At 43.3% G+C, this 21,608-nt stretch overlaps 1 protein-coding gene across 1 annotated transcript; it reads right to left on the bottom strand.

Annotated features, from left to right (window-relative positions):
- Positions 1 to 4,189: 4,189 nt before the first annotated feature.
- Positions 4,190 to 12,569, bottom strand: MRPL20 (mitochondrial ribosomal protein L20). Its single transcript, XM_056542545.1, has 4 exons — positions 12,345 to 12,569; positions 8,651 to 8,761; positions 4,828 to 4,905; positions 4,190 to 4,601 (listed from the first exon to the last, which is right to left on the bottom strand). The coding sequence occupies exons 1-4, from the start codon at positions 12,429 to 12,431 to the stop codon at positions 4,428 to 4,430; spliced, it is 450 nt and encodes a 149-aa protein (XP_056398520.1). The 5' UTR covers positions 12,432 to 12,569; the 3' UTR covers positions 4,190 to 4,427.
- Between the last annotated feature and the right edge of the window lie 9,039 nt (positions 12,570 to 21,608).

Genomic DNA, 21,608 nt, shown 5'->3' with positions numbered 1-21,608 from the left:
GGACAGCCCAAGGCTGTCCGGGCATGCTGGGGGTTGTAGTTTTGCTTCAGTTGTAGACACACTGTACCACCAAGGCAGTGTATTTGGTTTATAAAGTAGTCGCAGGAGATGAAGAGTGATGGCTGCTATTAGCAGCCGAGACTCGCTTCTAATGGCGCAGACATCAGCGATTATGCCATCAACCCTTTAGATGTCAAATAGAGATCAGCGAACTTACAGTAAATTCGATTCGTCACGAACTTCTCGGCTTGGTAGTTGATGACTTATCCTGCATAAATTAGTTCAGCTCTCAGGTGCTCCGGTGGGCTGGAAAAGGTGGATACATTCCTAGGAAAGATTCTCCAAGGACTGTATCCACCTTTCCAGCCCACGGGAGCACCTGAAAGCTGAACTAATTTATGCAGGATAAGTCATCAACTGCCGAGAAGTTCGTGACCAATCATTTACTGTAAGTTCGCTCATCTCTAGTGTCAAACAATGAACCTAAAGGATAGAAATGAAGGCGCCCTCAACAGATCACTGCAGTGTAATCGGGAGTAAAATGAGTTATGTTGTTACAAAGTACAATTGGTGCCCCAAGAAAAAAACCCTCATGGGTCTGTAGGTAGAAAATATAAATCCTTTGGGATTATTAGAAAGTGAGGAGGAAAAAATTAAAAAGCAAAAATGATAAAGAGTGCTGCATCCATGAGGGGGTTAAATATGCATGCCTCCTGTCACTGGAAGCACATTGAATGGGGTGGTAGGGTTAAGTGTCAATCAGCATACTAAAAAAAAGGTGACCACATGTTTTTAAAAGGAGATCTGCAGCCATAGACACGATTATGCACAGGATAGGGGATAATTGTCTAATCGCGGGAGGTCCGAACGCTGGGACCCCCAGCAATCTCTTGTACGAGGCACTGGCTCTGCCGTTGCTCTCCCGTGCAAGAGACGCGTCGGCTTTAGCAGGACACTGCGGCCGGCAACAAGCCCCCTCCATGTATCACTCAGCATGGTGGAGATGCGGTGCTCATGCATCCCCACCTCTCCCATACAGCTGTATAAAGGGGGCATGTCATTGACCTTAGTGAGGATGAGTACACGCGCATTAACCATGCAGAGCTGCGGTAATGCCAGGTCCCTGTACGGGAGATCGCGGGGGGTCCCAGCAGTCAGACCCCTTCCCCGCAATCATTTATCCCCTAGCCTGCGGATCCCTGTAGTACTGCTTTAAGGTTAATGGGGGCACCACACAAACACCGCACTGTGTACAGTGCATTCAGACCTTTAACTTTTCTGCACATTTTGTTATGTTTTGCAGCCTAGTGCTATAATTATATATAGAAGATAAGGCGAGTGGCACGGCACTGCTGTAACTAATGGACTCGATGTGGTATAGGTGGATGGATGTAAATGAGGGTGGTGGTGCTCTGGTCAAAACTGAGGCACAGTTGAAATAATGGAGTGAAGACAAAGGATCAGACCGGCAGACTCACCACGTTTCTCTTCTTCTTTATTTGCGTCAGCAAGACATAGACAAATACTCACAAACTTGGGGGGTCAGGACGTGCAGTGGGGGGACAAACTGGCAACAGACTCAGTTTCTCACGGACCACTGTGCTTCCTCCGGCCAAATAAAGAAGAAGAGAAACGCGGTGAGTCTGCCGGTCTGATCCTTTGTCTTCACTCCATTACTATAATTATTATATATATATATATATATACACATCTCAAAGTTTGCCCCCATCATTCTCCACTCAATACCCCATAATGAACTAAGTATTAAGTTGAAGCCCCTTTGGCAGAGGTTTCAACTTCCAGTCTTCTTGGGGATGAGGCCACAAGGTTTATACACTTAGATTTGGGGATTATTCACCATTGTTTGCAGATCCTCTCAAGCTCTGTCAGGTTGGATGGGGGCCATCAGTGGAAGCCATTTTCAGTTCTCTCCAGAGATTATCAATTTAGGACTCTGGGTGGACCACTTAAGGACATTCACAATTGACCCTGTCCCAAAATATGACCTGTCTCCATTTTGAAAAAAGAAAATGTGATTCATCAGACCAGGTCTCCTTATTCTACTGCTCCACATGCCGGATGTGATGCTCATGTGCTCAGAATGAGTGCTCAAACCAATTCGTGGCTACTTTTGTGTGCTGACACTTTTCTATCCCAGTCAGCAGTATCTTCTCTACAGGAGCTCTTCTGTGTGATTAGACCAGACAGACTAGCCTTCACATCCTGACCTCTGGGTACAGGTTGCCCTTCTATGGACCACTTTTTGCTAGGTACTAACCACTGCCTACTGTGAAAATCCCACAAGATGCTCTGACCCAGTCACGTAGAGATCACACATCAATGTGAAAACCATATGCAACCGTATGAAAAAATTGACAAACCGTACACAACTAGATGTATCCGGTTGTGTACAGTTTTGATTTTGTATGTTTTTTCCAGTGCGAGAAACCATGGCCTACAACGGTTTTGGGATCTTTCTTAAAGGAGTAGTCCAGTGGTGAAAAACTTATCCCCTATCCTAAGGATAGGGGATAAGTTTCAGATCGCGGGGGTGGCCCGACCGCTGGGGCCCCCCCGCGATCTCCTGTATGGGGCCCCAACAGCCTGCGGGAAGGGGGCGTGTTGACCACCACACGAAGCGGCGGCTGACACGCCCCCTCAATACAACTCTATGGCAGAGCCAAAGCGCTGCCTTCAGCAATCTCCAGCTCTGCCACAGCAATGTATTGAGGGGGCGTGTCAGCTGCCACTTCGTGTGGTGGTTAACATGCGCTATCTGGCCAGCGAGCCGGGGCCCTGTACAGAGAGGGCCCCAGCGGTCGGACCCCCCCACGGCGATCTGAAACTTATCCCCTATCCTTAGGATAAATTTTTCACCACTGGACTACCCTTTTAATAACATTGCACTCAATGGAAAAAAAAAACCCATTGACCAGGTAAATAATATGGAAGAACCCACATCATCAGGAGGGAACAGGTAACGTGGTGCATTTCAGGTGTCGTGCACATGCTGATTCGTACCGTATGATTTAGGGTGTATACAACACCGAAAAACGTGTCAAATGTACTCCAGTGGTTCCAAATTAGTATGCCTCCAACTGTTGCAAAACTACAACTCCCAAAATGCATGGACAGCTGTTGGCTGTCCGTGCATTTTGGGAGTTGTAGTTTTTCAACAGCTGGAGGCACACTGTTTGAAAAACACTGCTGTAGCTACTGCAACTGGCCCCATTCATTTTAACAGCCTAAATAGAGTTACTGACTCTGTTTGGGCTGCTTCACGCTAGTATATGCTAATCTGCTAGGACATAATCATACAGCAGACTACGCTACTGTGTCCTGTCAGAAACACAGTGTGAACAGGGCCTAAGAAGACTGTCACCCCCCCCCCCCCTTCTTAAGGCTGCATTCACACCACGTTTTTGCAATACTATTCCCATATCAGGTTTTTGATGAAAAATGGATTTCTCAAAACCGGACTAAACTGTATCTAAAAGTGTGTACAAATTTTAACCCGTATATGGTAAAAAATTGTATACGGTTTGAAAAATGATGTCCGGTTGCATCAGTTTAAGAAAAAAGCGTATACGTTTTTAACTTTTCACTCCATTATGAATAAAGTTTCACTTGTTTGATTGAAATTCCAAGAAAAAAAAAAAAAAAAAAAAAACTGTGCAAAGTCAAAAACCGGATGGTGCAAACCAGATAAAACTGTACGCATATACAGTTCTGTATGGTTCCCATTGACTCCCATGTTAAAAGAAAAAAACGTATACGGTTTAATACGGTTTTTCACCCAGACCAAAAACAGTGGTAGACTACAGTTTTGGGTAAAATAAAAAAATAAATAAAAAAAATGGACAAAACCGTGTATAAGACGCAAAAAGGATGCAACCAGATGCATCTTTTGACATACGGTTTTCAATGGAGAGTCAATGCATACGGTTTTCAATGGAGAGTCAATGCATACGGTTTTCAATGGAGAGTCAATGCATACGGTTTTCAATACGGTTCCGTACGGTTTTCACATTGAAAACGTATACGGGAACTGTATTGCAAAAACGTGGTGTGAATGCAGCCTTACAACCTTTTCAGTGACCTCAACATCTCAAGATACCATTTTGCCACCATAATAGGAAACGTTCCCGAGATATTTTGGATCGCCCACTGAATAGCACGGCTCGGCCTCTCAAAAATCACCGAATCTTTTTATTGGTCATAGAAAAGTCAGGTTTTGCTAAATATAGCAGATTTTTATGCAACAACTGCGCTCCTCATGGTAAGTTAAGAAACAGTTCTACAAGTCTCTTCGGATCCTCTGCCATCAAGGGTGATGTTCTTCTCCGGTATGAGATGGCGAGCACCATCCAGGGACACGGACATCCTGTAAACTATAGTTACCCGCTCAGTTCAGTCAGTTATCGGAGCTAGGGATAATGCACCACCCGAGAAAATATTCCTTCAGGCTCCTTCCCATCTCCAAGTGCCGAAACTAAACCTTCTTCTCCTCTCCTCTTGGCCAGGGTTGCCAATGACTTGAAGGTCTTGGGTTCATAGATGGCCAAATCGGACAAAACCTTCCTATTCAAAGCCACCTGACACTGGAACATGACAAGAACGGGATTACTATGACAGGCTAAAGCAGTGTTTCCCAACCAGGGTGCCTCCAGCTGTTGCAAAACTACAACCCCCAGCATGCCCGGACAGCCAAAGGCTGTCCGGGCATGCTGGGAGTTGTAGTTTTGCAACAGCTGAAGGCTCCCTGGTTGGGGAAACACTGGGCTAAAAGTAGTAGCATGCTAGGGTATAAAAGCGAGGAATACTTACTTTTGCAAGATTGGAAACTAAGTGTTGATACTTTACGCCATGTTCCTGAATAGCTCCTGTGATACGGTTTATCCAGAGCTGAAACAAAAGTAGAAACGTGAATCATAGGCAATGGACTATGGGGGACAGTAATAATGTTCGGTCTAAAGCAGCGGTCTCCAAACTGTGGCCCTCCAGATGCACAGAGTTGTAGTTTTGCCACACCTGGAGGGCCACAGTTTGAAGACCACTGTTCTAGAGCACAAGGCTCTGTAGCAATCAGTGGTATAGGCACACATGCTATATGAGAAGCAATCATAGCAATTGACTGAAACATTATCCAAGGATATAGTCAAAGGGTGCATTCCCACCTGGAGTATTTTGCTGCATATTTGCTGCTGCGTACTTTCCTACCCATTGACTTTAATGGGAAAATAAAATACGCAGCAGGAAATACGCAACAAATACGCAGCAAATACGCCACGTGTGAATACACATAAGACTAAGGTTGACGAAAACCGATCATTTCAACCAAAATGAGGGCTCATCAGGTGACGTTTAACCTCTTAATGACTTAATATTATTATTTTTAATTAAATAGCAGCTAGTAAGTGGTACTTATTATTACCACGATGGCTTTCCGGTGACAAGTAAATAAAAAATGTAATCAAAGGGGTATTCCAGGAAAACATTTTTTTATTTATAGATCAACAGGCTCCAGAAAGATAAACAGATTTGTAAATTATTTCTATTAAAAAAAATCTTAATCCTTCCAATAATTATCAGCTGCTGAAGTTGAGTTGTTCTCATCTGTCTGGCAACAGTGCTCTCTGCTGACATCTTTGCTTGTCTCTGGAACTGCACAGAGTAGAAGAGGTTTTCTATGGGGATTCGCTTCTACTCTGGACAATTCCTGAGACACGTGTCATCAGAGAGCACTTAGACAGGAAAGAACCACTTAACTTCAGCAGCTCATAAGTACTGAAAGGATTAAGATTTTTTTTTAATAGAATTAATTTACATTTCTGTAAAATTTTCTGGAGCCAGTTAATAAATATATATTTTATAAATTGAAAGACACAGCCCATTTCTGCCCTGAGGACACAGGAATATTGTTTTTTTCCCTATGGCCTTTTAAAAGCCATAAATATTTTATTTTTCCATCCAAAGACCCATATGAGCACTTGTTTTTTCTGCGATCAATTTTACTTTGTAATATAGCATTTTAGTGTACCATAAAATCTACAGAGCAATCATAAGAAAAAAAAAAAATAGTTCCTGGGACTCTGGACGTACCTGTACATCCAGGTGAACCAAGTACGGGGCAGCCAGGGCTTACAGGTAAGCCATGCATCCTCGAGGGGTTAAAAAAAAAAAATCCCACCCATCCCCGCCTCCCCCCCAAAAAAATATATTATATATATCTGTATTCCTTTAACATTCCCTTACACCCAGATCGCTGGGTCTTCTACACAGGCCAATAATTGGCCTGCTTGACCAATATCAGCTCCATGTAAAATGCCCTTAACAACGCAGGACGTAAGTGTACGTCCTGGTGAACCGATACTTAAAGCGCCCGAACGTACATTTACGTCCTATGCATAACCGCGAGCATCAGAGCGATGATAGCAGCCAGGGACCCGCCCATAATGGCGGACATCCGCGATCGCGCGGATGTCCGCCATTAATCCCTCAGATGCCGTGATCAATACAGATCACGGCATCTGCAGCATCGCGGTCACTAAAATGGATGATCGGATCGCCCGCAGCGCTGCCGCGGCGTTCCGATCATCCAGAACGGCAGACGGAGGTCTCCTCACCTGCCTCCGCTGCCTTCCACGGGTCTTCTGCTCTGGTCTGCAATCGAGCAGACCTGAGCAGAAGATGACCGATAATACTGATCGGTGTTATGTCCCATACATAGCACTGAACAGTATTAGCAATTGAATGATTGCAATAAATAGTCCCCTATGGGGTCTATTAAAGTGTAAAAATAAAAGTAAAAAAAAAAAATGTGAAAAACCCCCTCAAACCGATAAAAACATAAATTGTCCCATTTCACCCCCAAAAAGTGTAAAAAAAATAAATAAAAATGTATATACATATTTGGTATCACCGCGAGCGTAAATATCCCAACTATTAAAACAAAATGGTAATGATACCCTAGGGTGAACGGCGTGAACGTAAAAAAAAATCAAAAATAAAAGTCCAAAAAAAAAAAAAAGTAGTAAAAGTTTTATATAAGCAAATATGGTATCAATAAAAAGTACAGATCACGGCGCAAAAAAATGAGCCCTCATACGGAAAAATGAAAAAAAAAAGTTATAGGTCTTCAAAATAGGGGGATTTTAAACGTACTAATTTGGTTAAACAGTTTGCGTTTTTTTTTAAGCGCAACAGTAATAGAAAAGTATGTTATCATGGGTATCATTTTAATCGTATTGACCCAAAGAATAAAGAACACATGTCATTTTTACCGTAAATTGTACGGCGTGAAAATGAAACCTTCCAAAATTGCAGTTTTCTTTTTAATTTCCCCACACAAATAGTATTTTTTTGGTTGCGCCATAGATTTTATGGTAAAGTGAGTGATGGCATTACAACGGACAACTGGTCGCACAAAAAACAAGCCCTCATACTAGTCTGTGGATGATAAGAGAGTTAAGATTTTTTGAAGGAGAGGAGGAAAAAACAAAAACGTAAAAATAAAATTGTCTGAGTCCTTAAAGGAAAACTGTCACATATTTTCTCCCGCACTATCCACCGGTAGTGCGGGAGACGCTGATTAAAACGAGCCCTACCTTGGTCTGATCCGCGCCACCGTTCGCCTGCAATTGTAGTTTTAGTCTCTGTGTATATCCTGCTGTAACTGGCAAAGGCGGGGCTTCTGCGGGCTAACGTACACTGACGTCAGCGCCGCTCATGAATATTCATCCCTCCTGTTCTCCCTCTCTTCGCCGCTCCTAACCAGAGGGAGGGATGAATATTCATGAGCGGCGCTGAGGTCAGTGTACGTTAGCCCGCAGAAGCCCCGCCTTTGCCAGTTACAGCAGGATATACACAGAGATTAAAACTACAATTGCGGGCGAACGGCGGCGCAGATCAGACCAAGGTAGGGCTCGTTTTAATCATCGTCTCCCGCACTATCCACCAGTACATGTGGATAGTGCGGGAGAAAATATGTGACAGTTTTCCTTTAAGTCCCAAATGGGCTGAGTCCTTACGGAGTTAAAAGGGTCCTCCGAGTGGATTTTACATAGGGTTAAATCATCAGAGAGGTTAACAGTAAAAAAATGAAACCCAATCTCACCTTCCTCGCTCCCACACCGCCGACAGAATGACAGAACACTGTTCTCTGTGTCTGGCACTTCCAGGTTTGAAATCAGCGGCTTAGGTGGGACATCACTGTGATTGAATAAGTGGCCATGTGACGTCAGATCACCAGGCCCGGAAGAACCGTGGACAGTTCCGTGATTCCAGCGGCGATGCCGGAGCAAGGAAGGCAAGAGAGGGCTTTCTTTTTTAACTGTCCCCCTTTCTGAGCAGATTTTACATAGTGTTAAATCACTGGAGAACCCCCTGAAAGTGTCCCTGTCATTTAAAAAAATGCTTTTGACCAATTACGAGAATAAACCGGGATAAGTGTGCGCTTATTGCGTTCTCTCCCGGCTCTGTGTCATGTGACTTGAACGGACCTGTGGGGCCATCCAGGTCTCTCTCTTAGCTCTTTCTTGTCACCGGTCATTGTCTGACCACTCAGACCCCAACCCCTGGGAGATGTCAAAAGTTATTCTATTAATTGACAGGTACTCTAAGTGTATGTGACAGATACGTTCTTCTTTACCGTTCTCATAATGCTCTTCCTCGCCCTTCTGGCTTTCGTTGAATACACAAAGGCTCGGCGAACAGCTCGTATCGCCAGGCTAAAGCAACGATTTTTTCTTCCACGGAAATGCTGTGAACAAAAGGAAAAAAAATAAAAAAAAGAAATGCAAAATGTCCTACAAAGGGCTTTGGTTCACATAGGACAGTGTTCCTCAACCACAGGCTGTCCAGGTAAGTTAAAGGGGTACACCGCTTCCCCAGCGTTCAAAACATTTTGTTCCAAATGCTTGGAGCGGGAGGCGGGGTCGTGACGTCACACCACGCCCCCTCAATGCAAGTCTATTGGAGGGGGCGTGGCAGCTGCCACGCCCCCTCCCATAGACTTGCATTGAGGGGGCATGGTGTGACATCAAGAGGGGCATGGCTGCGACGTCACGACCCCGCCTCCCGCTCAAAGCGTTCTAAATAAACGCCAGGTGCTGCACAGCGATCGCGGGGGTCCCAGCGGCCGGACCCTTGTGATCAGACATCTTATTCCCCTATCCTTTGGATAGGGGATTAGATGTCTAGGGGCGGAGAACCCTTTAAGAGTTGTAATTTTACAAAAACTGGAGAACCACAGCTTGGGGAACACAGATGTACAAGATTCAAACCTATCCAAAGCCCTGATTATTTTACCACTAAATTTTAATAGATACAGAACCCCTTTACCATCCATTAAAATGTCTTAAAAATAAACTCCAACAGAAACACATATTGTGAATTCGGGAAGAAAACAGACATGGTGCACATCTACAATCTTGTATAATGATCTGATTGCTTCTCAGCATAATATCAAAAACGAACAGGTTGTTTGTATACATTTTTGATCAAAAAGTACAAAGCCCACTCGCCACGTCAAGGCCACCTATTTAGAGTGGGTCCCTAACATAAAATGGCGCAGCACTGGGCGGCGACCACCACCGTCGCGACACCAGTGCCCACGAGGGGGGGGGGGGGACGAACCACCGGCAGAGCGGCCCCAATGCCACTCAGACCAGTCCCAGGGCTGCGCCACCCCATAGACACAGCGCCACGGCAGCAACGGACGCCGCACAGCACCACACCAGTGTGAACAGGGTGTAATCGCTCACTTACCATGCTCTCCCAGTCAGATTGGGAGGCTGCTAGGAAAGAAATGGCCCTTGTGTAGATAACTACTACTTATATAGGGTTGGGCTGAGGGGGTGGGGAAGAGTGCAGCACATGTTCAAAAAGAAAAAAAAAGGAGGGGATAGAAAACACTGGTGTGGTGCTGTGCGGTGTCCGTTGCTGCCATGGCGCTGTGTCTGTGGGGAGGTGCTACCCATAGACTGGTTTGAGTGGCATTGGGGCCGCTCTGCCAGTGGGTCGTTCCCCCCCGTGGACACTGGTGTCGCGGCGGTGGTGGTCGGCGCGCAGTGCTGCGCCATTTTATGCTAGGGACGTTAGGGACCCACTCTAAATAGGTGGCCTTGATGTGGCGAATCGGCTTTGTACTTTTTGATCAAAAATGAATACTAACAACCTGTTAGTTTTTGATATTATGCTGAGAAGCAATTAGATCATTATACAAGATTGTGGATGTGCGATCATGTCTGTTTTCTACCCGAAGAAACATATTGGTTTCCCCAATATGAGCAAAAAATAAATAAATAAATAACAGCCTTCATTTATTTATTTTTTTACAATACATGCAAAATCACTTTGCCATCAGTTTGTGAATTCAGCTCCTATGCAGATTTATGTGTCTCCATGGTTACAGACTACAAAAGATTCCTGTGTAGTCTGATGCTGCAGTACAAGAAAGTAAGAAATGATTGAGACACTCCTGACACCCGTTGCGATCCTCCTGTATAATGTATAGATGCGGCCGGCCGTTCTTCTATGGTCCCCTGCACTGACGTGTGTGTATATCTATATACACCTATTCATATTTCCCACAAAGTTGTGATTGGCTGGAACCATCTGGCCAATCACAGCTCTCTGCGGGAAATATGAATAAGTGTAAATATACGGCAGTGCAGGGACCATAGAAGAGCGGCCGCCGCATCTATACATTATACAGAAGGATCGCAACGGGCGATCTGTCAATTAGTACAGGTACTACTACTCCCATCAGTGTGTCCCATGCTGGGAGTAGTAGTACCACCTAAAAAAAAAAGTGAGTGTTTAAAAAAAAAAAAAAATAACACAACAACAAGTGGAATTCCAGCCTCATGGAACTGAGCTGCAGAACCACCCCCAACCTAGAGACAGATGGGGAGCGGTTTTTGTAAAAAGTAGTTGTGTTTTTCTATTTTTGGGGTACTCCAGTGGAAAACTGTTTATTTAAAATCAACTGGTGCCAGAAAGTTAAACAGATTTGTAAATTTCTTCTATTAAAAAAAAATCTTAATCCTTCTAGTACTTAACTGCTGTATGCTCCACAGGAAGTTCTTTTCTTTTTGAATTTATTTTCTGTCTGACCACAGTGCTCTCTGCTGACACCTCTGTCCATGTCAGGAACTGTCCAGAGCAAGAGTGGTTTGCTATAGGGATTTGTTTCTACTCTGGACAGTTCCTGACATGGACAGAGGTGTCAGCAGAGAGCACTGTGGTCATACAGAAAGGAAATTCAAGAAGAAAAAAAAAACTTCCTGTGGAGCATACAGCAGCTGATAAGTACTGGAAGGATTAAGATTTTTTTTAATAGAAGTAATTTACAAATCTATTTAACTTTCTTGCACCAGTTGACTTAAAATATATCGTTTTCCACCGGAGTACCCCCATAATGCTTGCTATGCAATTATGTACACAAAAAAAGAAAAGAAAAAGGGAAACAAAAACTCATGTTACTTTTGATAATTTAAGTCAATGGGAAAAGGATGGCATACAGGAGCATGAATGTACACTAGCAAGTCATTCATACATGCTGGAACTTGTAGTGCAGCCACAACAGAAGTGCCTCAAGATCATTGGCAATCACTCTGTGTATGCTGAGACTTGTAGTGCAGCCACAACAGAAGTGCCTCAAGATCATTGGCAATCACTCTGTGTATGCTGGGACTTGTAGTGCAGCCACAATAGAAGTGCCTCAAGATCATTGGCAATCACTCTGTGTATGCTGGGACTTGTAGTGCAGCCACAACAGAAGTGCCTCAAGATCATTGGCAATCACTGTGTATGCTGGGACTTGTAGTGCAGCCACAACAGAAGTGCCTCAAGATCATTGGCAATCACTCTGTGTATGCTGGGACTTGTAGTGCAGCCACAACAGAAGTGCCTCAAGATCATTGGCAATCACTCTGTGTATGCTGGGACTTGTAGTGCAGCCACAACAGAAGTGCCTCAAGATCATTGGCAATCACTCTGTGTATGCTGGGACTTGTAGTGCAGCCACAACAGAAGTGCCTCAAGATCATTGGCAATCACTCTGTGTATGCTGGGACTTGTAGTGCAGCCACAACAGAAGTGCCTCAAGATCATTGGCAATCACTCTGTGTATGCTGGGACTTGTAGTACAGCCACGACAGAAGTGCCTCATATTGATAATAACTCTTTGTATGCTGGGACTTGTAGTGCTACCCCATGACCAATGGCAATCACTCAGTGCATGCAATGGCATTCCAGCAGTAGAACAGCATGCTCTGAATGTCACAGTTCACACATGGCAGTCCCCACTTCCCCTTCCCGCCCGTCTTCCCTTCACTCACCCTGGCATGTTGCAGCACCTCCTGGGCCCTCCAGTAGTGATCAGGACCCCGGCTCCGGACCCATCGTGACAGGCTGAGGAAAACCATGTTGTGTCCTCTAGAAAGGTTCACAACTGCCCTCAACCAGCATGGCCGCCACCACTGGCAACGTCTTAGTGCGTAATGTACGTCACGATATATCAATTTTTTCTAACTTTATTGACACATAAGCAACGCGACGTACAATAGAAGGACATTGAAAGCTTTTTCCTCTAGGGGGCAGCAAGTGTTGGCATAGTGTTCCTTTAGCTGTCCGGGCATGTTGGGAGTTGTAGTTTTGCAACAACTGGAGACGCCCTGGTTGGGAAACACTATGCCAACACTTGCTGCCCCCTAGAGGACAAAGCTTTCAATGTCCTTCTATTGTACGTCGCGTTGCTGATGTGTCAATAAAGTTAGAAAAAAAAAAAATCTATCGTGACGTACATTACACACTAGCATGCTGGGAGTTGTAGTTTTGTAACCCCACAGGTTAGGGAACACTGCCGTAGGGTCATGGCTAGGTAGAGACACTTTTGCTGGATAAAATATTTTTTTTTATCATTAGTTACAACTATATGTAATTTGATATGTAACATATTCTGACTGGTATAAGGATGTGGTATCATGTTTCCCCAGATTTGTTAGGGTTAAAATTCTGTATATCGTCAGTATTATGAGCGCAGATTTTTGCGCAACACGAAAACCAGGTGTTTTCCCAGTTAATGCGCAAAATTCATCATGTGGCGCGTGTCACTTGCATCAACGACAAGAAGCCCCCTGTACGGTGTCCATTTTAGTGCATCGTCAGCCGTCAGCCGTAACTCCGTCCTCCGTCAGGTGAAACGGCGTCCCGCCTCCTCCCTCGGACCAATCGCCGTCAGTCGTCAGCCGCAACTCCGTCCCCCTGTCAGGTGATATGGCGTCCCGCCTCCTCCCTCGGACCAATCGCCGTCACCCGCAACTCTGCCTCCTTCAAGTGAAATGGCGTCCTGCCTCCTCCCTCACACCAATCGCTGTCATCCATCAGCCACAACTCCCTCATCCGAAACTCCCTCGTCCAAAACCCTGTCATGCCGTAGGTGTCTCTACCTAGCCATGACCCTACGGCAGTGTTCCCTAACCTGTGGGGTTACAAAACTACAACTCCCAGCATGCTAGTGCTTAATGTACGTCATGATAGATTTTTTTTTCTAACTTTATTGACACATCAGCAACGCGACGTACAATAGAAGGACATTGAAAGCTTTGTCCTCTAGGGGGCAGTAAGTGTTGGCATAGTGTTTCCCTACCAGGGCGTCTCTAGTTGTTGCAAAACTACAACTCCCAGGAGTTGTAGTTTTGCAACAGCCAGATGCACCCAGGTTGGGAAACACTATGCCAACACTTGCTGCCCCCTAGAGGACAAAGCTTTCAATGTCCTTCTATTGTACGTCGCGTTGCTGATGTGTCAATAAAGTTAGAAAAAAATATATATAAATATCGTGACGTACATTACGCACTACGACGTTGCCAGTGGTGGCGGCCATGCTGGTTGAGGGCAGTTGTGAACCTTTTTAGAGGACACAACATGGTTTTCCTCAGTCTGTCACGAGGACACATAGTGGATGCAATTTAGCTGGCACATGCCAATTGATACATTTATTGTGTCCTACTCTTTGACAGCAGTAAAGGGGTACTCCGGTGGAAAACTATTTTATTTTTTAAATCAACTGTCGCCAGAAAGTTAAACAGATTTGTAAATTACTTCTATTTAAAAATCTTAATCCTTCCAGTACTTATCAGCTGCTGTATACTACAGAGGAAGTTCTTTTCTTTTTGAATTTCTTTTCAGTCTGACCACAGTGCTCTCTGCTGACACCTCTGTCCATGTCACGAACTGCCCAGAGCAGGAGAGGTTTGCTATGGGGAATTGTTCCTGCTCTGAACAGTTCCTAACATGGACAGAGGTGTCAGCAGAGAGCACTGTGGTCAGACAGAAAAAAATGCAAAAAGAAAAGAACTTCCTGTGGAGCATACAGCAGCTGATAAGTACTGGAAGGATTAAGATTTTTAAATAGAAGTAATTTACAAATCTGTTTAACTATCTGGCACCAGTTGATTTAGATTTTTTCCCCTCAGTGGAGTAGCCCTTTAAGTTCTTGTCATAGGCAGCTGATCTTATGGCTAGTGTCCTCAGGGCGGTATTCTCTCTTCAAAGTCAAGTAAGCCTCATGGGGACTGGAATGCAGCCGGCTACTACCTTTAAAGTCCTAGCAGGTCCTCCTAGGTCAGTGTTTCCCGACCAGGGTGCCTCCAGCTGTTGCAAAACTACAACTCCCAGCATGCCCCAGACAGCCAAAGGCTGTCTGGGCATGCTGGGAGTTGTAGTTTTGCAGCAACTGGAGACTCCCTGGTTGGGAAACACTGCCCAACCTGTGGCTCTTCAGTGGCTGCAAAACCCTGCCAGCATGCTGGGAGTTGTAGTTTTGTAACCCCACAGGTTGGGGAGTATTATGAGCGCAGATTTTTGCGCAACGCAAAACCAGGAAGGAGATTTATCAAGCTCCGTAGTAGATTTTTTTTGCGTACAAAAGTCACATGAACTTGCGCACGTGCGGCTTTTCTATACATGCTGCGCCTTTTTGATTTTTGCTTATTCCAAAGCACATTTCTGAAATTTACTTTGCAGTGGTCATGTATTTATCAAATGCGATAGTCGCTATTATGAAGAAAAAAAGTCGCATCTCCGTTTAACCCCTTAAGTACGCAGCTCATTTTCACCTTAAGGACGCAGCCCGTTTTTGCACATCTGACCACTGTCACTTTAAGCATTAATAACTCTGGGATGCTTTTACTTTTCATTCTGATTCTGAGATAGTTTTTTTGTGACATATTCTACTTTATGTTAGCGGTAATTTTTTGTCGATACTTGCATCAATTATTGGTGAAAAATTCAAAAATTTGATGAAAAATTCAAAAATTTCGCATTTTTTTTTACTTTGAAACTCTCTGCTTATAAGGAAAATGGATATTTAAAATAAATTATACATTGATTCACATATACAATATGTCTACTTTATGGGGGAGATTTAACATTCAAAATGTACCCTACTCTTTTTTTACCGCCGTTTTTTCTATCTAACTTTTTCCGTTGCAGCGTGTAATTTATCATAAGTCTGTGCTGTAGATGATGAATTCCCCGCCGCTTTGCACGGGTGGGAAAAGCTCTAGCTTACGAGGTTTTGTACGTGTACTTTTGGTCAGCGTACTTTGGCGCCTGGAAATCAGGGTTTGCGCAATTTTTAGTTGTACTGCTACTCAAAAACCTAGGAAACGTCTACTACAAAAGTCACACAAATGTCGCTAATATTACATGACTGCGCCATCACAGCGCCAATAATAGACGGAAAATAACGTCTATATTGAATGATAAATCTCCCCCTATGTTTGCATCATAAAGTTGACATGTTTTTACTTTTGGAAAACACCAGAGGGCTTCAAAGTTCAGCAGCAATTTTCCAATTTTTCGCAAAATTAGCAAAATCTGAATTTTTCAGGGACCAGTTCAGTTTTGAAGTGGATTTGAGGGGTCTTCATATTAGAAATACCCCATAAACGACCCTATTATAAAAACTGCACCCCTCAAAGTATTCAAAATGACATTCAGTAAGGGTACGTTCACACTGACAAATATGTGCGAGGAATTTGCGCTGAACAAATCCGCTCAGAAATGACAGTTTTTTTCCGCGTGGAATCCGCGCGGAAAGTGCGCGGAATTATGCACAGAAATCAGTGCGGAGTTCAGCGCGGCATAGGAGACATTGTGAAAAAACATTTTTTCGCGTAAATTCTGTGGGAATTCCGTGCAAAATCCACGCAATGTCCGCGCAAATTCTGTGTGAATTCCGCGTGAATTCCCCACGGAAGTGTGGCGGCCTGAAATTTTTTTTACATTGACTTCTATGGAGTTACGACGTGAATTCCGCATGAAGAAAGAACGTACATTCTTCATGCGGAACGGAATTCAGTGACAGATATCCGCTAGCGGAAATTCCTCAGTGTGAACTGAGGAGCAGAATTTTCATTACATACTATGGGGTTTTCACTGCTGAATGATTTGGAGAGGAATAAGCGAGCAGAATTACTTGCGGAAATTCCTCTCTAAACCCTCAGTGTGAACATACCCTAAGTGTGTTAACCCATTAGGTGTTTGACAGAAATAGCAGCAAAGTGAAGGAGAAAATTCTAAATCTTCATTTTTTACACTCGCATGTTCTTGTAGACCCAGTTTTCGAATTTTTACAAGGGGTAAAAGGAGAGAAATCACCCTAAAATATGTAACACAATTTCTCTCGAGTAAGGAAATACCTCATATGTGTATGTCAAGTGTTCTGTGGATGCACTAGAGAGCTCAGAAGGGAAGGAGCGACAATGAGATTTTGGAGAGGGAGTTTTTCTGAAATGGTTTTTGGGGGGCATGTCACATTTAGGAAGCCTCTATGGTGCCAGAACAGAAAAAAAACAAAAAAAAAACACATGGCATACTATTTTGGAAACTAAACCCCTCAAGGAATGTAACAAGGGGTACAGGGAGCCTTAACACCACACAGGTGTTTGACGACTTTTTGTTAAATTTGGATGTGTAAATTAAAGGGGTATTCCAGGCAAAACCTTTTTTTATATATATATATCAACTGGCTCCGGAAAGTTAAACAGATTCGTAAATTACTTCTATTAAAAAATCTTAATCCTTCCAATAGTTATTAGCTTCTGAAGTTTTCTGTCTAACTGCTCAATGATGATGTCACATCCGGGACGTGAGTCATCAGAGAGCAGTTAGACAGAAAACAACAACTCTACTTCAGAAGCTAATAACTATTGGAAGGATTAAGATTTTTTAATAGAAGTAATTTACAAATCTGTTTAACTTTCCGGAGCCAGTTGATATATATAAAAAAAAGTTTTGGCCTGGAATACCCCTTTAATTTTTCCCCAAATTTTACATTTTTACAAGGGGTAATAGGAGAAAATGTCCCCAAAATTTGTATCCCCATCTCTTCTGAGTATGGAAATACCCCATGTGTGGACGTCAAGTGCACTGAGGGTGAACTACAATGCTCATAAGAGAAGGAGTCACATTTGGCTTTTGGAAAGCAAATTTTGCTGAAATGGTTTTTGGGGGGCATGTCACATTTAGGAAACCCCTATGGTGCCAGAACAGCAAAAAACAAACAAAAAAAAAACACATGGCATACTATTTTGGAAACTAAACCCCTCAAGGAACGTAACAAGGAGTCCAGTGAGCCTTAACACCCCACAGGTGTTTGATGACTTTTCGTTAAAGTTGGACGTGTAAATAAAAAAAAAAATTTCACTAAAATGCTGGTTTTCCCCCAAATTTTACATGTTTACAAAGGGTAATAGGTGAAAATGTCCCACAAAATTTGTAACCCCATCTCTTCTGAGTATGGAAATACCCCATGTGTGGACGTCAAGTGCACTGCAGGCGAACTACAATGTACAGTGAGCCTTAACACCCCACAGGTGTTTGACGACTTTTCGTTAAAGTCGGATGTGTAAATGAAAAACATTTTTTTTCACTAAAATGCGTTTTTCCCCCCAAATTTTACATTTTTTACAAGGGGTAATAGGAGAAAATGCCCCCCAATATCTGTAACCCCATTTCTTCTGAGTATGGAAATACCCCATGTGTGGACGTCAAGTGCTCTGCTGGCGAACTACAATGCTCAGACGAGAAAGAGCGCCATTGAGCTTTTGGAGTGAGAATTTGGTTGGAATAGAAGTCGGGGGCCATGTGCATTTACCAAGCCCCTATGGTGCCAGAACAGTGGACCCCCACATGTGACCCCATTTTGGAAACTACACCCCTCACAGAATTTAAGAAGAAGTGGCTAGCACACACTTGTCCATGCCTCGAAACCGTTTGGCCTACCTACCCTGTCTGAACAAGGTGCTAAGGAAGGACTTTTTATTTAGGAACTTTACCTGGATTACTATCTGAACGCTATTAGATTGAAAATTCTGCCGCTCCTGCCACACACTGTTCCGACTACCTCCATCTGTGTACCCTGCCAGGTACTACTGCAGCTGCCTCCATCTGTGTACCCAGCCAGGTACTACTTTGCATACCACCGTGTGTCTCCAGCGCTTCAAAATCACCGGAGCTCTGCAGTGGCCGGCGCAGCAGAAACAGCTGACTGAGTGACGTCAGACGCCGCTTTCACTTACTATCTACACGTGCCCGGTCTGGAGCACCTTGGCTGTATATTGTTCCGGCAGGGTCACAATATTATTTACTGTACACCGGCATTTTTTACGTACATCAGCGGAGCCTTTACAGAGTGGTGGATGGCGATTATTCAAGGAGCGGTGAGCGGTACATAGTACCATCAGTTATTCAGATACCGCATTATTGAATACGAACTGCTATTTAATGTGAATTGCGGTCAATCACTATTGCAGTTATATATACATACATATATATATATATATATATATATATAAATGCAAATCATAAAATGTTGCAGTATCTTGTAATACCTTTTTTTATTGGACTAACAGCATTTTGCATAGACAAGCTTTCGGGATTCCTCCCTTTATCAGATTCCTCCCTTTATCAAGTCCAAAGCAAATTTGCTTTGGACTTGATAAAGGGAGGAATCCCGAAAGCTTGTCTATACAAAATGCTGTTGGTCCAATAAAAAAAGGTATTACAAGATACTGCAACATTTTATGATTTGCATCTGCATCACTGGACTAATACTGCTACTCAAATTTACTACATATATATATATATATATATATATATATATATATATATTTATTTATACAGTAACTCCCCCACATGCGATGGCCCCAACATATGATAAAATCGACATACAATGGCATCTCAGAGGCCATTGCATGTCAATGTCAGCATCGACATACGATGCTTTTATATGTCGGGGCCATCGCATTAACTGCTATCCGGCAGCGCAAAATGCTTAAGCTGCTGTCGGATAACAGTTTAAGCATCCCTGGCAGGTTCGCTTACCTATTCCCGCTACTCCGGGTCCACTTCGCGATCCTCCAGCGTCTTCCGCATCTTCTCCAGGGTCCGGGCCTCGCTTTCCGGTGTCGTTATTACGTCACTACGCACGCCGCGCCGGCTCAGCAGCGTAATAACGTCACCAGAAAGCGAGGCCCGGACCCTGCAGAAGATGTGCAAGACACCGGAGGATCGCGAAGAAGACACAGGAGCAGCGGGACAGCATCGGGAGCCTCTGGGACAGCAGCGGGAGCGGTGAGGACCTGGTCCGGAGCGGCGGGGACAGGTGAGTACAGCTTCCTATACTTTACATTGCACGGATCCCTCAACATACGATGGATTCGACAAACGATGGGTCGTTTGGAAGAATTACTATCGTATGTTGAGGGACCACTGTATATGTATGTATATATATATATATATATATATATACATATATATATATAATATTCAGAAGTGTCTTTCCATACACACATTACATTTTTTTTGTATCTTGCAGGTTTCCCTTTTTATAGATTGTCCATTTATTATCAAGTATATTTTTATGTTATTTTATGTTATATCACACAGGCCCTGTGAGAAATTGTATGTGTAAAAGTTATTTATAATAACATTTATGAATCTTTCCAAACACCCATTGTACAACCTCTTTGTCTGAGGTATTTGAGGCCTGGGAACTCTATTATTTTAATTTACAAATCTGTTTAACTTTCTGGCACCAGTTGAATAAAAAAAAAAAATGTTTTCCACTGGAGTAACCCAATAAGCAGTTGCTCGTACTACAATTCCCAGAATGCATTGCTTTCCCTGAACTCATCACATACCTCCCACTCTTACTTCTCCCCTCATACAGCACTCCTGCTAGTTTCATGCCCAGAGCAGAACATCTTATTTCACAGTAGACTTTCACAGTCATTGAGATTGTAGCACATGCTATTCATTGCCTGTCTGCTTCTCTTCCTGTGATATTGTTCAGCACAAGGCAGCATGTTGTAATCACATCTTATTCTCTCTAAATGTCCCAATAAAAATATATTCCGCAGGTGAATTATGTATTGAATATGTCACTTTTTTTCTAAATACTGTTTTCTTTGAGACAACAGTACCTTCTAATTCCAGGTCAATTTAAGCTCTACACAAGTGTCCTTGACTCTTGGACAGCTCTTATGATTATTCTTTTGAGGATCACCTGGTCAAGGCAAATCTATGGTGAAATTTGTTGCCCCAGTGGAGCATTCAGAAGCTTGAAATGTGCCTGTTACCAGCTCCATTGTTATGTTTTCCAACAATTAGGTTTCCAAGGTCTTGAGACAACTCTTTGCTTTTACCCATCATAAGATTTGTCTTGTGTGACATCTTGGCAATGAGACCAGTTTGGACAGAACCAGCTGATATTTGCAATATCAATGTACACTGACAATGAGCTGGATTGCTTTTTACTTACTGATAAATTTCAGCTGTTGTCTTGACTTTCCATGCCTTTTTGCACCTCCCTTTCTTCAAGTTGTTTAATACTTTTTCCCTGTGTCATTTCACATTGTTATACATTATTTATGAGTTTATATGTTTTGATTTCTTTGTATGCATTGAATACTTGGGTTGGTAAAAACATCTGGGCAAAATTTCAGTTATGTGTTCAATACTTATTTCACGTGCTATATGTATATATGACAGTGAGATGTAGGTTGTATGGGCTGGTAAGACATAGTCACATCACTCAGGGGATGGGGCTCGAGCCCAGAGACAAGTGTGGTGTCTGGGGTGTTGCAATGATATTACAGGGTCTGGTGGTATTAACCCTTACTTGTCATGATGCCAGGGTGCGGTTTGCTTAGTATTGGAGGTCCTGCCGCCAACCAGCCCACAAACGGCAGGGATAATAAACGGAATGTCCACAGCAGATTTTATGAGATACCTGGAAACTTTTACTTGAACTTTTATGCAAACAGTCTTTACAATTGTACAGTTTCTCTTGAGGTAACCGGGATGCAGGTTCCTCACAGGCTTTGCTGGGACTTGTAGCTTTTAGCTTTAAGCAGGCCACTGTGCTACTAATTATATGTTTTGAGTGGAATAGTAGACACACAGGATTTGTAGTGATGAGCTTTGTAACTCATGGTTTTAGGGGCTGCTGGTTATTTAGGCTTTGGACTAGATGAATTGAATGAAGATAGGTTGATTGCGCTTGCTTCATAGTCCAGCAGGAAGAGAGAGAA

Source organism: Hyla sarda, chromosome 10, assembly GCF_029499605.1.
Source record: "Hyla sarda isolate aHylSar1 chromosome 10, aHylSar1.hap1, whole genome shotgun sequence".
Classification (NCBI taxonomy): Eukaryota; Metazoa; Chordata; class Amphibia; order Anura; family Hylidae; genus Hyla; species Hyla sarda.
The sequence above is the reverse complement of the archived record's forward strand: the minus strand, read 5'-3'. Positions and strand labels throughout refer to the sequence as shown.

Excerpts from the sequence above, each read along its gene's own strand:
- MRPL20 (XM_056542545.1), bottom strand. The coding sequence starts at position 12,431 with ATGGTTTTCCTCAGCCTGTCACGATGGGTCCGGAGCCGGGGTCCTGAT. Across the intron at positions 4,906-8,650 it reads GGAAGAGCATTATGAGAACG|CTCTGGATAAACCGTATCAC; the intron begins GTAAAGAAGAAC and ends CTTTTGTTTCAG. Across the intron at positions 4,602-4,827 it reads TAGTTTCCAATCTTGCAAAA|TGTCAGGTGGCTTTGAATAG; the intron begins GTAAGTATTCCT and ends GTCATGTTCCAG.